This window comes from Panonychus citri, unplaced genomic scaffold (genome assembly GCF_014898815.1).
Source record: "Panonychus citri isolate SS breed McGregor unplaced genomic scaffold, ASM1489881v1 Contig00050, whole genome shotgun sequence".
Lineage (NCBI taxonomy): Eukaryota > Metazoa > Arthropoda > Arachnida > Trombidiformes > Tetranychidae > Panonychus > Panonychus citri.
The window spans coordinates 938,342-955,219 of record NW_026515455.1 but is presented as its reverse complement, the minus strand read 5'-3'; the positions used below and the strand labels follow the sequence as shown (position 1 = coordinate 955,219).

Sequence of the window (16,878 nt, the reverse complement as noted above, 5' to 3'; positions counted from 1 at the left end):
TTAACTCATTCATATGAAATAATTGATTGCAAAAAGGGTGTTAATTAATGATTAATGATTATTGATTTGTTTTTATTTGGTTATAATATTTGTATACATTGACAATTAATAAATTGTTTTAGACGATTGATTCAAATCCGTGGCCAGTTAGATGATTAAGACATGCCTTTTGTAATCGTAGGGTGAATCGTTCAAGTTCAGAGGAATCAAAGTTATTTGATTGAACGATATTAGCAAAAGCGTACATGTATTTAAGTCCATAGGAATGAGTACCAAGGTTGATACAATCAGTTTCAAATGCTTTGGTCACTATGGAATAAGATTTATGGTCAATTAAAGGTAATCGAATTGAAAGAACATCGGAAACATGTGAACAGAATCCATTGGTACAAAGTTCGTCGATCACTTGTCGAATTGACCTATCATAGAATCGACGACCAGAGACAAGGGTCGATAGTTTTGATTGAACTTCTTTTGTGTCATTCGAGCCATTTGAAGCTAATCGACGTTTCAAATTGACCAAAGGCACATCTCGACTATTAATCGAACCTGAAGTTTTGATGAATTTGGATCTTGAGTCGAGTTTATTTGATTCTCCTTGGAATTGACCAACATCAAGGGAGCCCAAATCCTTAGAACCATATTCTTGAGGTGATGAATTTCTAACTGATTTAACAACGTTCTTGAACTGAGTTTCAAGAGTTTCATGAGTAAGATCATTACTTTCCGAGTCAAGAATCCAAGCAACTGAATATTCATCAGCTAAACAGGTCATTATGTCGGGTTGATCACAGAAAGTGGCGTAACTTGACTCATCTGGATTGGCCGCTGTAGTGGCAAAGACACTGATGTTCGAGGGCAAAATGTTGGCAAACATTGACCCTGATTCACAAGCTTCAAGGTAAAAGGTCAATTTACCGTATAATCGGTTGTCGTGCATGTAAACCAAAGCTTCATTGAGCTGGTGGGATGAAAGGGTCGATGAAGGAAAAGCAACAAGACCTGTTGCCCCATGGTCAGAGAAGTAGATGAAGACGTGATCATTTGGTCCAGAGGTCAAAACTTTTTTGCCCTTGGCTGCGAGTTCCTTGTCACCTTTAAGCACTTTGATGAAATTTTCGGGGGTCACTTCATGTCCAGTGTAGTCTTTTGAGACTCCTGAATAAACGTTGGGTCCTTTTGGAACATTGAAAATTTGACCTGGATAAGGATTCTCCTTGTTATTGGCGATATCATCATACATCATGACGATAATATTTTCCGCTGGGACACCATGAGATCGTAGCAATTGGTAAGCATGACAAACATCAGCTTGATGACGATAATTTCCGAATCCAGATGAACCAGCGACCAGAACTGCATGAATGTTGAAAGCCTCATTGGTTTTCAATTGTGCATTCAAGTCAATTGAAACCGACGAACTTAAGTTAATTGCAATTAAAACAATTACCAATCCAGATAAAAGTAACTTCATTCTGATGATTTACTATTTTCACAATCGTTGATTCAACTACAATCAATAAAGCGAAATGTACAACTAATTGTGAAAGTTAATTTCCTTTTATAATTTAACTTTGATTCATTGGGTTGAGATAATTATTTATCAATGAGATAAATAATTTATATCAGTTTACAAACAATTAGTCATTTTAATGAAATAATATTGATCTCGTCTTTGATTGTTTGTTTTAATTGTAAATGGATTGAGTTAAATTGCGCTTAAAAGTTATGGGAGTTAATTTGATTATTTATTTCCACTCGTTTGATTGTTTTTGATTGTTTACAGTTGTAAACAATCAATATTATGATTCATGTATTAGATCATTTGTTTGAATACAATTAATTTGATAGAAAATGATTTGATATAATTATTAATAAGAAGCAAAAAGTTAATGATTGTATTTAAAAATTGTGATAGAAAGTTGATAATTTCTGTTGGGTTGAAATAAATTGTATTTATAAAAAATTAACGAAACATAATTAGCCAAATTGTTACAAATCGCAATTAATTAACAACAAACTGAAGATGAGGTAGTATAATCAACAATTAAATCAGTTTTAAGTACTTCATCTTTAATCAGTTTGATTTGTAATAAATACATAGAAAATGATAGATTGATTAAATGAACAATTTGGAAGCAAAAAATCAAGACACAATTAGCTGCCATTTAGATTGTTTGTAATTGAGATCAGTTAATTGTTCATGATGAAAAAGTATTCTAACCATGTTTAACCTTATTGGCTCTTCCATGAAAGGTCATCATCGCCGTGTCACCACCGATCAGTTTGATGATATAATATGAAGCTTGAGAGGGAAGAAATGACTTGATGAACAATAGGAAGTAGATTAACTTTGGAACCACAATTATCTCCTGATTAGCCAGAATCCCTGAGATTATCTCATCGGCGACATAATCTGAGTCCAAAAGTCCCATGTACTTGGTTTTCACCCCGTCAAACATGCCGGTGTTTATGAACCATGGACACACAACCGTACAGTGGATCCCATCGTAACCCTCTGTCTTCATCTCGTACCTTAGGGATTCATCAATGCCCACGGAGGCAAATTTGGAGGCACAATAATCGGCAAGTCGAGGTCCACCTGAAAGTCCAGCGACACTTGAGATGGTCACTATGTGCCCATGATTATTTGCCATCATGTTACCAAGAAACGATTTGATTATCCAAAAATTGGAGGTACAATTAACGGCCATGGTTCTATCAATATCATCATCTTGTAAATCAATGAATCGCTTTCCGGTTACAATTCCTGATGAGAACAATTAAATTTAATCAATTTCATTGTCTACACTAACTGTTTAATTAGTATCTCTAATAAATTAACTTTCTTCCTTGTTATTGTTACCAAAGGTGATCAAGATAATCGGAAAAGATTCACAATTAGCTGATCACAATTGATTTGAGGGCAAAGACAATCAACAAAAAAAATGATAAATTGTTTTTATTATTAATCAAGATTAGATTAATCATCTCAAAGTTAATTGCAACATCAAAACAATTCACAATTAAGTGTTAAATTTGATTAACTTTGCCAATAAATACCATTAGTGATAATTATTAATAGATTTTGATAATTAATTTTTCATTTTCAATCAATCTCAACAACTACTGATCTAAATCAATACTTAATCAATATTAACAATGATTAGTATTGATAAAAAGGCAACCCTTTTATTAAATATTGTGACAAAATGTTTAGTTGATTGCTGATTGATTAAGTGATTAGTTAATCAACTTACCTGCATTGTTAACTAGGATTGTAATTGGTCCGGCTAATTGTTTGGTTTTAATTGCAGTCTCATAAACTGATTCTCGGTTTGAAATATCAACCTGAAAGGTGAAAACGGGTGAGCCCAATTTTTTAATTCGAGCGGCGGTTTCATTCATTCCGTGAGCATTAATGTCCCAAATAACAATTCGACAGCCAAGTTTAGCAAATCTACAGGCTAAGTTTCGACCTAGGCCACTTCCTCCGCCCGTGATTAGAACGGTTTCACCTTTAATATCCTTGTGCTTTAAAGATCGAGGTAGTAAGGCCATAATCGCACCAACAGTCCAATGGTAAAGTATCAACACAAAACAAATTAGATTCTTGAAAGCATCACTTTTCATTGCATTGGACATTTTTATGGTTAATTGTTATATTAAATTTCTTTCAGGGGAAAACTCAGAAATGGAAATTCAATCAACAGGTAGCACAAAGAAAATGGAAAAAGTTTTCTATTCAGGGAAGAAGAAGAAAAAAGAATTTTTTTAACATCGAATGTCCTTCGAATGTTCAACTAATGTTCTCTCTTCTCAACAGGTAGGTATATTTTTGCGACTTTAGCACATGATAATGAGTGAGAAGTTTTTGATTACAAGAAGGAGAAGTTTAAAAAGTGAATTGTTTATTCCTGAGAGAGAAGGAGAGTTGATGAGAGAGAAAATAGGGAGAGAATGATCCGCCTCCCCGAGTTGTTTCTCTCTCTCTCTCTCTTAATCGATAACAATCCTGATTCATAATCGATGAAATTGAATTAAGACTGAAATTTGGGTGGAGTCTTGGTGATGATGAGTTTCCACTTACCTTCGAGCCAAAAAATCATCAGGATAAAAAGTATCGAATTTAAAAACTCGACGAAGAAAAATGGATTGTTTTTCGAGATTAAGATGCTTATGATAACATCGAAGTGAGAGAGAGAGAGAGAGAGATGGCCTGTAGAAGATTAGTGAACATTTTGCCTTCGAAAACGAAGTTTTCTTTCCTTTTTCAGCAATTCGGTCATAAACTTATATTCGGCTTCGAGTGCAAGGTTAACATTTGATCGAAGGTCAAGCAATCAGGTTAATTTATTAAAATCTTTTCTTCTTCTAAGTGGAAAGGTTATTATTAATCACTGATTGATGACAATCAATTGAAACAACAACAGGTTAGGTCAACACTTTAATTAATCAACTTTAATTGTGTGATTACCAATGTTTGAGCAATTCAATCTGTAACCTTGTCTGATTTTTACTTGAAATTAGTTTCGCTAATCACTTGATAGAGAAAATCAATAATTAGCTGATTATTTTGTTCACAGGTTGGAAAAGAAAGAGAAAAATTCAAATCGAAACTTAAATTAGCGACTAATTAACTTGGTAAGAACTAATTAATTATTCGAAAGTGTGATGCAATGGTGATTGATTTTCGAAAATGGAAAAATAATTTCTCTTATTACCTAAAAGAAGAAGAAAATTATTAATCAAATTGGAAATTTTCCTCATTCAATTATAATTATAATCGACAATTTAAATTACATACATCGAATTAGTAAATTGTTTGGGAAAAGACCTGAAAATTATCAGGATGACGGCGAGTTAATTGCAACAATCAATTGATTGGATCAATGTTGTATCGTTTTCTTGTTATTATTAAACATTAATTATGTTTCAATATATTAAAATCTTAACAATTAACAAGTATCATTCAGTTAATTGTAATGTTTAGTTCATACTAAGTGCCTTTGAGGTTCAATTCAAGGTGGTTTGATTAAGAGCAATCAAGAGGTTTCGTTTTAATTGTTGTCTAACTTTTAACCAATTGGAAGAAATTAGTTAACGTAATCACATATAACTAATAAAGTAACAAGTTGATTTCTTTCAAGTTTTTTGTTGATTAATCAACTTTTTCTTATCTGGGGATTTAATTGTTACACAATTTATATTAAAGAGAGAGAGAGACAATCAATTGATTATCTATTAATAAATTGAGTAATACAATCAACTGTCCAAATATATTAAAAGTGTTAATCAATCATTGTAAACATTATGATGAATGAGTGACAATCAATTTAATTATAATCAAATAATAACTACAGATAGTCAATGTCAGTTGATCAGCTGTTTTCACTCAATTAATCAAACCAAATTCAATTTAATTGTTAATCTAAATTGCGATTACAACAAATGGTGACATAGAATTTGAAATTTGAATTTGATTTAGTTTGAAAATTTAATCTTAATCATAGCTGAGTAAATTTCGAATATAATTATTCAGTTATTAGTTAATTGTTGAATTAGATTGTTGCTTCTTCGTATTAATTATACAAATGGAACAGAAAAAAATTAAAAACTTGGATTTCGATCTTTGGGTTGACTGTTTGTATCGAGTACCAGGATCTGTTGCAGGCTTGGCAATAGAAAATGTATCCGAATATCAGATTGAAAGATCGAAAAGTAGCTGATATTTTATTCTAAACGATTCGGTTGTGGCTCCATCTTTTGTTCATTCGAAAACTTACCAATGATTGACATCCAACTGAGAGGATTTTTCTTGATTGGAGATTCCTTTTAATTTGAGAAAAACAAACTAATCAAGTTTAATGAATGGACAAAAGTTGTTTATTATTTAATTTAATAAATTAGTGGTTTAATTGGATGACAAATTTTTAATTAATCTCCTTTGTGAGAATAAAAGTAAGTTCATTTCAATTGTGATTATTTTTCTTCTTTTCCAACATTTTGCTTTTTTTCTCTTCTCTCTCTTCCTTTCTCTTTGCTTTTTTCGCTTACACTCAAACAGCTTCCCTTATATTTTTCGCCATCTTGTTATGTTATATCAATTGATTTTCTTAATCATTTTTTCTTCTTTTTCTTCTAATTTAGCTGTTTATCTCTTTTTATTTTTTTCTTCGACATTTTCCACTTTTTTCATCTCTACGTTCTCTTTAGTCTATTCGCTTGTTCATGTTATCATTTCAGTCGTTTAAATATGGAATCAGATTAGTGGAAATACAATTTTCTCCAAGTCTCCATCTCTCTTTGTGTGTGTGTCTTTTTTTCTCTTTCTCTTTCTCTCTTTCTCTCTCTCTCTTATACTTGTCTTTCTTTTTTTCTTTTTTTGCCTCTCCTTTCTTGTCTGTTTTTCCTCTTATTCACTTTAACATATATTATGATGATGTTTAATCTCTTGTATTGTTTATTTATTTTATTTTCTTTTTGTATTTTCTTTTCTCTTTCTTCTTATTTATAACAGTTTTATAATTGGATTGTCAATAGTCAATGAAGTTTGACAACATGGGAGAAGATTCTGAGAGAGATTCTTTTATGAAGCGGTTGGCCGCATTCAATGAATCCCGTGGTGTTTCCATGACCTCATCGCCAACGATTAGTAAACAACCACTTGATCTGTTTCAATTATATAATGTTGTTAAAGATAAAGGTGGTTTCCAAGAGGTTTCCAAGAATAAAGGATGGAAAGAAGTGGCCACTATATGTAACTGTATGGTCAATCCAAGTGCTGCCTATGCGATTAGGAAACAATATATGAAGCACCTTTTGCCCTTTGAGTGCAAATTTGATCGAGGCGGCATTGACCATACGACTTTAATTCCACAAGTGGAAAGCAAATCAAAGAAATCTAAAGATGCCATGTCACCAGGTCATAGTGATAGCAATTCGCAAAGTGGTTTCCCACCGACTCCCGGCTCCATGGAACCACCTTCATCACCCTATCCTTCTGGGCCATCGCCCATAGGTAACAACTATCCACCCGGTTATCCACAATCTCACCCGGGAATGTATCCAAATATGATGGGTATGAATCCAGAATCATATCCAGAAACAGGTGGTCCATATGCTGGACATCATTCTGGTTATCCACCGGGACATCCAGCCAGTCATCACGGTCAACCACCTTCTACCACCTCCTCATCCAGCACCTAGACAACATTCACCTCATCCTGGTAGGAAAAAAGGAGGAGCATCTGTTCCCTCTCCTGGTTCAGCTGACTCAAACTCGCAAGGTAGTTATCCCCAATCCACCACACCGGTTCAGTTTGAGGGACCATATCCAGGTCATCGACAACCACCGCCTGGACAAGGTTACCCTGAGAATCAAAATTATCCACATCAAGGAGCCATTAATGATTATGGTCCCAATCATCATCCTGGACAACCACCTCAGCAACCACCTCAACAGCCACCGAGCAATTATGGGCATTTGGGTGGTCATTTACCTCCTGGAATTCAACAGCAAATGTCTCAACCACCTCGCCAACAATCTCCTCATCAGAATAGGAAAATGATGAAAAGTGGTGATAACAATTATCCTCAGCCAGGAAATCCAGCAATAGGCTCTCATTATCCTCCGCCACCACACCCAGGATCAGGTCCTGCTCCTGGTTCAGGCCCCGGCCCTGGCCCCGGTCCAGGTTATCCAGGTGCTCAACATTATCAGTATCCTCCTTATCCTTACCATCAACCACCTCATGGTCAATATCCTCAACAGCACCCGCAGCATCATCAACACTTGCAACATCCTCCACATCCTCAGCACCCTCAACATCCATCACACCAACAACATGCACAACATCAACATTTACCACATTCCCACCATCAACAAACTCATCCACAACATTTACCGTTACTTCATCAACAAGGTTCCAACTATTTACCACCCAATCCACACTCTACTGGACCTCCTTCAAAATCAAATTCTTCACCTTATCATCCTCAAGCTTCACATGCACCAAATCCACAATCACCATCACCTGCAGGGAACTCAAATCGATCTGGTGAGAATTCAGACTCATATTCGTCTGAGATGCAACCATCTACGTCAAGTGGTCATCGTCGTCATCCTTCAGGTCACCAGCAGCAACAACAACAACCAACAAACTTTGAAGGTCCTAATCGAACTGGTCCAGGAGGCTACTATGGTCAACATGAGCAACAACAACCACCTCATCATCAACATCTTCGTCATCCTCATCCACATCAACAACCACAACAGCAGCAACAACAAGGTAAAAATGGTCCATCCTCTGAATCGACCACCGAGAATTCAGGATCCCATAGTCGTCCTAATAGTAGACCAAATAGCACAGGAGCAGCGAGTCCTGGTGCTTCTTCCAGAGGATCTGATAGTGGCAATAGCAAAGAAAATCAAGATTCATCTAATTCATCCAATTCATCACAAAATCATCCATCTTCTCATCCCTCGCATCCCCCGCATCCTTCGCATCCTTCGCATCCATCTCATCTTCCACATCAGTCTCAGCCTCCTCATCCACCGAGTATTGAGACTAATCAGCGTTATCCTCATCCTCATCCTCATTCTCAAGCCTTGCAACCACCGATCAACAATTACCCACAGAGACCACCAATTTCTGGATCATATGGCTCAGCTAATCAACCCAATTACCCAGGAATGAATGACAATTATCGCAGCAATGGTCCATCAAATGTACAGGTGAGTGATTTTTGTTGATTGTTTTCACTTTTGATTTGATTTTATTATATTTTTATTTTTTATTTTCTTCCATTTTCTTTCATTTTTGCACGAAAGACGTCAACCCATAATAGTCCACTTGCACAGCGACTTTTAGCTGCCAAGTATAATCAACCTAATCAACAAGTAGGTTTTTCTTTTTTTTATAAACTTTTTTTCGTTTTCTTCTTTTCGTTTCTTTTCTTTTCTTTTCTTTTTAATTAATTTATTTTTCTGTTTTTTCTTTCAGGGATCGAATTACGATACAACGGTTTATCCTGCAAATAGATCATCTCCTAATGGACCTTCGCGATTTATTGAACCGCGAGAAAACAATTTCTATGGCACAAATGCTCCTCCAACAAGTGGTCAAGAATCAGGACCGGCTCCTCAACATCCACCGCATCTTAAAAGACATCCTGATTTCATGAAACCTGATCATAAATCACAACATCCTGGTCAATATGGACCTTATCCTGGTAGGCCAATGGCTCCGAATTACCCTCAAGGTGGCAATGGACCAAATCATGGTCATCAAATGTGGAATCGTGATCCCGTTTTTAGAGGTAGTCCAGGGGCTCCTCCTCCTCCTCAGCCACCTAATATGACAACATCATGGGACCATCAATCTCGAACTGATCCAGGATCTTTGCCACCTCCACCTCAATCTCTCCATCCGAATTCAGCAAGACCTGAACTTGGACCATCAGTTCCAATGGTCAACAATGCAGCAGGTGGTTGGCCCATGAATCGATATCCACCACCACCAGGTCAATCTCCTGTTCCACCACCACCACCATCACAACAACAGCATCAGCAACAACATCAACATCAACCACCACCCGGAATGAATCATAATTATCCACCTTCTACTCAACCTGGCTACTCTTATCCACCTGATCATCCGATGAATAAAATGAATCAAATGCAAAATCGAATGTATCAAATGCCTGGTGGACCACCAATGCCACCTAAAGCTCCATCACAACATTTAACTCGACTTTTATGTTCATCACCGAGTCTTCCGTCATCACCCACACCGAGTCCACATTTGGGAGCACCAAGATCACCTCATCCTCATCCTCAAGCTCATCTACAAGCTCTACCACACCAACACCAACATCCGCACTCTCTTCAACATCCACATCCACATCCACATTCTCACTTACCACCACATCCAGGTCATCCAGGCCACTCTGTGCACCCAGGACATCATCCTCAACACCCTCAACATCCTCATGGCCCTCATGGTCCTCATCATCCTTCAATGCCGTATAGTCAAATGATGATGAAAAGAGAGTTAGTTTTCCCTGTGGGAAGTGTTGAAGCCACTACACCAAATCTATTCAAAAGACGCAAATTGAATTGCAAAGATTTGTGTCCTACTGAAGCCTGGAAATTGTTAATGAGTCTTAAATCGGGTTTACTTGCAGAAAGTACTTGGGCAATAGACACTCTCTCAGTTTTAGTTGCCGATGATAATAGTTACCTTTACTTTGGACTTCAACATTTGCCTGGATTACTAGAAACTTTATTAGAACATTACAAAAAGTGTCTCAACGACATGTTCGAAGGACTTTTCAAGGACACCGAAGTCAGTGGTCACATAGAAACACCTTTACAAAATGGTATCAAAAAAAGTCGAAAATGGTATCAGATTGGATCTGATTTCGATGAGCTTTCTCAGGATAATGAAAATGGTGATGATGCAAATGATGAGAATAGTGATGATGATTGTGTAACTGGTGAATTCGAGGGAATGACGGATGTAAATATAATGAGAAAAAGTGTCAGTGGCAAGAAAGAAATGACCAGGAAATTGGATCGGGCGATTAATGTCAACATTCCGAAAATGGATCAACAACTGAAAATGTTGAAATCATCTTTAGATTTAACTTTTACTTCTCGCAGCGGAAAATCTGTGAGAATGGAAAATGCTGAGGCTCATCTATTTGTTACTGATTATGAAAAGAAATGGGATCCATTTAAAAATGGATTCAAAACCGGTAGAGATCATTGGTCAAAGGGATATGGAGAAGCCACTGACCATATAATCACACACTTCGAACCAAAGGAAAAGTATCTCAAACTTGTTAAAGTTATCAAAACAAAAGAAAATAAGTCAAAAAAGTCGAGAAAGAAACAAGATTCATCATTTTCTGTTACATCAACCACTTCAATTACCAATAACACCACAACCACAACAACAACAAACTCAAATATAAAAAACAACATTGTGAATAATAGTATTATGAATAACAAAGATGATGTGTCTTCCAATCAATCTTTAGTTAATGGTAATTGTGACTCTAAATTAAGTTCATCTAAAAAACCATTTATTCACAATGATCATCCAAAAAACATCAAATTAGAAGTGAAAGTTGATTTCGATGATCTTGAAGATGAGCCTGAGGATGAAGATGATTCTCCTCTTGCAACAATTCAAGATTATTATGATTCAATCTCACAAAGATGCCTGTGTCTTTCCACCTTAATAAGAAATTTATCTTTTGTGCCTGGTAACGATATCGAAATGTCCAAACATCCAGGACTACTTGTTGTTCTTGGACGACTCTTAACATTGAAACACACTCATGCTGTTAAGAAGAGCAACTTTACCAATGATACAAGCAGCAATTCCACACCATCAATACCCCAAACATCATCATCATCATCATCGTCATCATCATCTAGTGAGGAAGATACAATTGGATCATCTAACTGGTGGTCGGAATCAATTCATCTTTTAAGAGAAAACACTCTTGTGACTTTAGCAAACATTTCATGTCAACTCGATCTTGACCCTCATTCGGAAGAAATTAGTTTAAATATTTTAGATGGTTTATTACATTGGACCGTTTGTCCTTCTTCCTATGCTCAAGATCATCTTCCGACCACCACAGTTCAATCATTCACCCCGAAGAGACTCGCCTTGGAATCACTCATGAAATTGTCCATCATCGACTCCAATGTGGATCTAATGTTGGCCACTCCACCTTGGAGCAGATTAGAGAAAATGTTTACCATGTTAGCAAAGATGTTGAATCGAAATGAAGATCAAACTTTACGTGAATTTGCTCTTGTGTTATTAACCAATTTCGCTGCCGCTGATTCTAGTATAGCCCGTGCAATAGCTTTGACTGGTTATGCGATTCCTCAGTTAATTGGGTTCATTGAACAGTCAGAACAATCAGCATTACAAGTAGCCAATACACAAGGATTAAATGCTTTACGTGATAATCCAGAGTTGATGGGGACGACACTCGATATGGTTCGAAGAGCTGCCATTTGTTTGCGACATTTCGCCAGGATACCTGAGAATAGATCGATGATATTAGTCCATCAACAAAGACTTTTATCACTTGTTTTCTCTCAAATTCTCGATCAAGGAGTCGCTTCAGTGATCGCTGATGTTATTTATGAAGTGTCTCTTCACGATGATAGTACTTTACCTCATCCGCACCTGATTTCTTTAGAAAAATCATCATCTGTACATACGAAATCATCTCCATCTCCATCATCATCTTCATCTACTTCATCATCAACAACAACCACCTTATCGTCATCATCATCGTCCTCAATCACCACTACAACTACAACGACAACATCAGGAACAACAACAACAATCACAATCCATAATAATAAGGACGAAACAAATGGAGATTCATCTCAAATCTCTGATGAAGGTAAAAGCGATCAACAAGCTGATTCATCACAATTCTCATACCCTTTATCAACATGTTCCAAAATTGGAGGAACAATCAAGCCTTGTGATAATCCGGATAATGAGCTGGAAAAAGCAGATAAAGAAGACACAAATTCCAATAATCAAAGATGCAACGGAAATCTATTGGTCACAATTACATTTCTCTGTTAATTAACTTGTCCTGAACTTTTTTTCTTTTCTCAAATCATTGTAACTTGGCTGTAATTCTCTCTATTCAGAGTCACTAAATAGAAAACAATTGTAATAATTTATTCCTTCTAAATATTTCTCTTTTTCTTTCTATTCCATTATATGTAAATTATTATTTATGAAAATTTTCCCATTAAATTAACTAATTGAATCATTTTCGAAATTTAAATTTCTCAAATCTTAAGAATGAAAATTGTGTCACCTCTTCGAATGATTAATTGTCGCATAAACTAAGATGGAGGCACTTCCACAATTAATTTCTAAGTTTCAGTTGATAAAGAAAATCATCTTCATTGCTTTAGGTGTTTTTGCATACTGAGTAATTCAGATTCTTTCTTTGAATCTATGGGTAATTAAGTTGAAACAGTTTATCAATTAAACAATTTATCTTATTGTTTAATTTGTGAAACATCTTAAACAATAAACTGGTTAAAGGAAGATTTAAGATAAACTTTTCGCTAAGAAATAAAAATAAGAATAAGTTTATCAACTTTTGGTTTTCATTCAAAACTTTTCTCAGTTTAGTTTTCAGTGTCAGTTCAACAGGTTAATTTTGTATTTCTTTCCGAAACTTTTTGGTTTTTTGATTCTATTCTTTATAATCAAATTTTTACACGACTACAAACATGTTAAAACTTCTGCAATTTGTTTTAATTATCTTGTTGATTGTTGTAATTGAATGTCTGCCACTAGATCGATTTGTACATTTATCAATCAAATCAAATCAAAACGAAACTGATAATCGATTACAGTTTTCACCAGGTCATAGTGATAGAAATTCGCAAAGTGGTTTCCCACCGACTCTCAGCTCCATGGAGCCACCTTCATCACCCTATCCTTCTGGGCCATCGCCCATAGGTAACAGCTATCCACCCGGTTATCCACAATCTCACCCGGGAATGTATCCAAATATGACTGACGGGAATCTGGAATCAGGTGGTCCAGATGATGAATATGATTCCGAACTCGAAGATTACACGAAAGAGTTATATTTAAAAACCGCAAAACAAATTGTGGAGGAGTGGATGGACGAACTCGTTGTTTTAAATCGACATGGAAGGATTTGGGTTCGTTCGAAGGTTCATAATCAGTTATTTCCTGGTTCAGCTGATTCTAATTCGCAAGGTAGTTATCCCCAATCCACCACACCGGTTCAGTTTGAGGGACCATATCCAGGTCATCGACAACCACCGCCTGGACAAGGTTACCCTGAGAATCAAAATTATCCACATCAAGGAGCCATTAATGATTATGGTCCCAATCATCATCCTGGACAACCACCTCAGCAACCACCTCAACAGCCACCGAGCAATTATGGGCATTTGGGTGGTCATTTACCTCCTGGAATTCAACAGCAAATGTCTCAACCACCTCGCCAACAATCTCCTCATCAGAATAGGAAAATGATGCAAGGTAGAGATAACAATTATCCTCAGCCAGGAAATCCAGCAATAGGCTCTCATTATCCTCCGCAACCACAGCCTGATCCCGGTTCTGGTTATCCTGGTGCTCAACATTATCAGTATCCTCCTTATCCTTATCATCAATCACATCATGGTCAATATACTCAGCAACACTCGCAACATCCTCTACATCCTCAGCACCCTCAACATCCATCACATCAAAATTAGTATTAAGGCTGACTGATGATATTAGTCCATCAACAAAGACTTTTATCACTTGTTTTCTCTCAAATTCTCGATCAAGGAGTCGCTTCAGTGATCGCTGATGTTATTTATGAAGTGTCTCTTCACGATGATAGTACTTTACCTCATCCGCACCTGATTTCTTTAGAAAAATCATCATCTGTACATACGAAATCATCTCCATCTCCATCATCATCTTCATCTACTTCATCATCAACAACAACCACCTTATCGTCATCATCATCGTCCTCAATCACCACTACAACTACAACAACAACAATCACAATCCATAATAATAAGGACGAAACAAATGGAGATTCATCTCAAATCTCTGATGAAGGTAAAAGCGATCAACAAGCTTATTCATCACATTTCTCTGTTAATTAACTTGTCCTGAACTTTTTCTTTTCTCAAATCATTGTAACTTGGCTGTAATTCTCTCTATTTAGAGTCATTAAATAAGTCTTTTTCTTTCTATTCCATTATATGTAAATTATTATTTATGAAAATTTTCCCATTAAATTAACTAATTGAATCATTTTCGAAATTTAAACTTGTTAAATCTTAAGTATGAAAATTGTGTCACCTCTTCGAATGATTAATTGTCGCATAAACTAAGATGGAGGCACTTCCACAATTAATTTCTAAGTTTCAGTTGATAAAGAAAATCATCTTCATTGCTTTAGGTGTTTTCGCATCAAAACAATGATTAAGGAATTAGAAGAAAAGGAGATTATGATTAATCTTCTGTTTCCATGGAAATTCATCTATTTGAAGATTTTCTTTTCATTCGAAACTTTTTTCTTAGTTTATTTCTGTTCATCGACTTCAAAGATCTACAATTGAAAGATGAAAATGTCACAAATACTCTATACTTTTTCGATTTTAATCATTACCCTCGTAATTACCGAATGTTTTTCGGTTGATAATCATCCAGCTCCTTTCGTGTACCTAAAATCATCAAGCCAAACTTCTGAAAACTGGCAACCACAACCATCTCAGGTACAGCCATCAGAGCCTCCTCGCTATTCAGATACAGGGAATCAACAACTTTATCCTCAGCAATATCCTCAATATCCTTATCCAACTCAGCATACACAATATAACACCAACAACTACAACCTCGTAGCACCAGTATTCAATCATCCTCAAGCCTTGCAACCACCTCAACAGTTACAACCACCGATCAACAATCACCCAGGAGTAAACAATGATCATCGTAGCAATGGTCAATCAAACGTACAGGTAAATGCTTTTTAATTTAAATTTTTCTTTTCGGATTTTGATTGTCTGATTTGCTCTTATTTACACTTTTGTTTTCTCCATTTTCTTACTTTTGAATGAAAAGCCATCGACCCATTATCACAATTATTCCAACAATATCACAATAATTAACAACTATCGTGGCCATAGAAACCTGACATATTATAAAGGTGCTTTGACTCGTTACTTCAGGAAAGTGAGAAAGTTTTTCGTTGATAGAAAACATTATTTCAACCATGAAAACTTAAAAACTTTTACGGATAAAGTTCTCATTCCAGTGCTAATCGCTGTTCTTGACCACCACAGTCACCATTCAAATCACGGTATTCATTTCCATCATCATCATCATTGGCGTCGTCGTCGTTATCTAGTGAAGAACATACAATCTGATCATCTTGGAATCACTCATGAAACTGCAAATCCATAACTCCAATGGAGATCTAACGTTGATCACTTCGCCATGGAATAGATTAAAGAAAATGTTTACTATGTTACCAAAGATGTTAAATTGAAATAAAGACTAAACTTTAAGAGAACTGAGTAACTATTATCAAATAAAAATAATATCGCGCCAACTCATTGAGAGCTTGTAACGATGGTAACATTAGGATGTTGATCATGTCGATTTATGATTCAGACAGAATCAGAATGAGATGAGTAAGAACTCGAAAGAGACACTTGGAGTTTTCTTTTTACTCTTCTTTCCACTTTTTCTCAACTTTTCTTTCAGTGAATCATTTTTATCATCATTCGACTAAACTTATCATCAAATCATCTCAATCAACATTTACCATCGAATCTCAACAGTTTACAAGTTGAGTGAAAATCGAATCGAGTTGAAAATTGGAAAACTATTGTTCTAATTTGATTTAAATTGTTCCCTAATAGTTTCATTCTCAAGTGTTAAATCAGTAAATTCAACTTTAATTAGATTCTGTGTATCGCAATCATAATCATCTTCCAATAATTGAATTACTGATAAACAATTTAACTCTTAATCAATTGATAAACTTTTCCATCAACAGGTAAGAAAAATTTTCGATCAACAATTTAAAGTTTTTCATCTTTCATGGATTCAAGGCAGAAAATTCCCTCATCATGATTTCCCATAAATTCTGAATTTCAATCATTCTCTTTATTTAAATTATCATGATGATTATTATTAAATTTTCATGGAGTAGCAAATAATGTTAACAGTAACAATTCACCAGAGAATCAGAATATATTAAATATTGAAATGTTATCATTTACTATTAATATTAACCTTGTTATCATGATAACAATAAACGTTCATCCCA

The 16,878-nt window shown here is 35.5% G+C and overlaps 5 protein-coding genes across 6 annotated transcripts; 3 read left to right on the top strand and 2 right to left on the bottom strand.

Annotated features, from left to right (window-relative positions):
* Positions 1 to 44: 44 nt before the first annotated feature.
* On the bottom strand, positions 45 to 1,549 carry LOC128385780 (legumain-like). The gene has a single exon (XM_053344694.1). The coding sequence runs from the start codon at positions 1,472 to 1,474 to the stop codon at positions 119 to 121; it is 1,356 nt and encodes a 451-aa protein (XP_053200669.1). The 5' UTR covers positions 1,475 to 1,549; the 3' UTR covers positions 45 to 118.
* A 503-nt stretch (positions 1,550 to 2,052) lies between these two features.
* Positions 2,053 to 3,901, bottom strand: LOC128385781 (epidermal retinol dehydrogenase 2-like). Its single transcript, XM_053344695.1, has 2 exons — positions 3,261 to 3,901; positions 2,053 to 2,770 (listed from the first exon to the last, which is right to left on the bottom strand). Exons 1-2 carry the CDS (start codon positions 3,643 to 3,645, stop codon positions 2,220 to 2,222), a joined length of 936 nt encoding a protein of 311 aa, XP_053200670.1. The 5' UTR covers positions 3,646 to 3,901; the 3' UTR covers positions 2,053 to 2,219.
* Positions 3,902 to 6,968: 3,067 nt separating this feature from the next.
* On the top strand, positions 6,969 to 12,827 carry LOC128385779 (trithorax group protein osa-like). 2 transcript variants are annotated; one of them, XM_053344691.1, is made up of 3 exons: positions 6,969 to 8,737; positions 8,834 to 8,902; positions 9,006 to 12,827. In XM_053344691.1, exons 1-3 carry the CDS (start codon positions 7,121 to 7,123, stop codon positions 12,630 to 12,632), a joined length of 5,313 nt encoding a protein of 1,770 aa, XP_053200666.1. In that variant the 5' UTR covers positions 6,969 to 7,120; the 3' UTR covers positions 12,633 to 12,827. The 2 variants fall into 2 exon arrangements, with proteins under 2 accessions (XP_053200666.1, XP_053200668.1); XM_053344693.1 differs by lacking the exon at positions 8,834 to 8,902.
* Positions 12,828 to 13,297: 470 nt separating this feature from the next.
* LOC128385675 (calcium-binding protein P-like) lies at positions 13,298 to 14,302 on the top strand. The gene has a single exon (XM_053344561.1). It carries the CDS (start codon positions 13,298 to 13,300, stop codon positions 14,300 to 14,302), a length of 1,005 nt encoding a protein of 334 aa, XP_053200536.1.
* A 690-nt stretch (positions 14,303 to 14,992) lies between these two features.
* LOC128385697 (uncharacterized) lies at positions 14,993 to 16,106 on the top strand. Its single transcript, XM_053344587.1, has 2 exons — positions 14,993 to 15,562; positions 15,666 to 16,106. Exons 1-2 carry the CDS (start codon positions 15,167 to 15,169, stop codon positions 16,005 to 16,007), a joined length of 738 nt encoding a protein of 245 aa, XP_053200562.1. The 5' UTR covers positions 14,993 to 15,166; the 3' UTR covers positions 16,008 to 16,106.
* Positions 16,107 to 16,878: the final 772 nt, after the last annotated feature.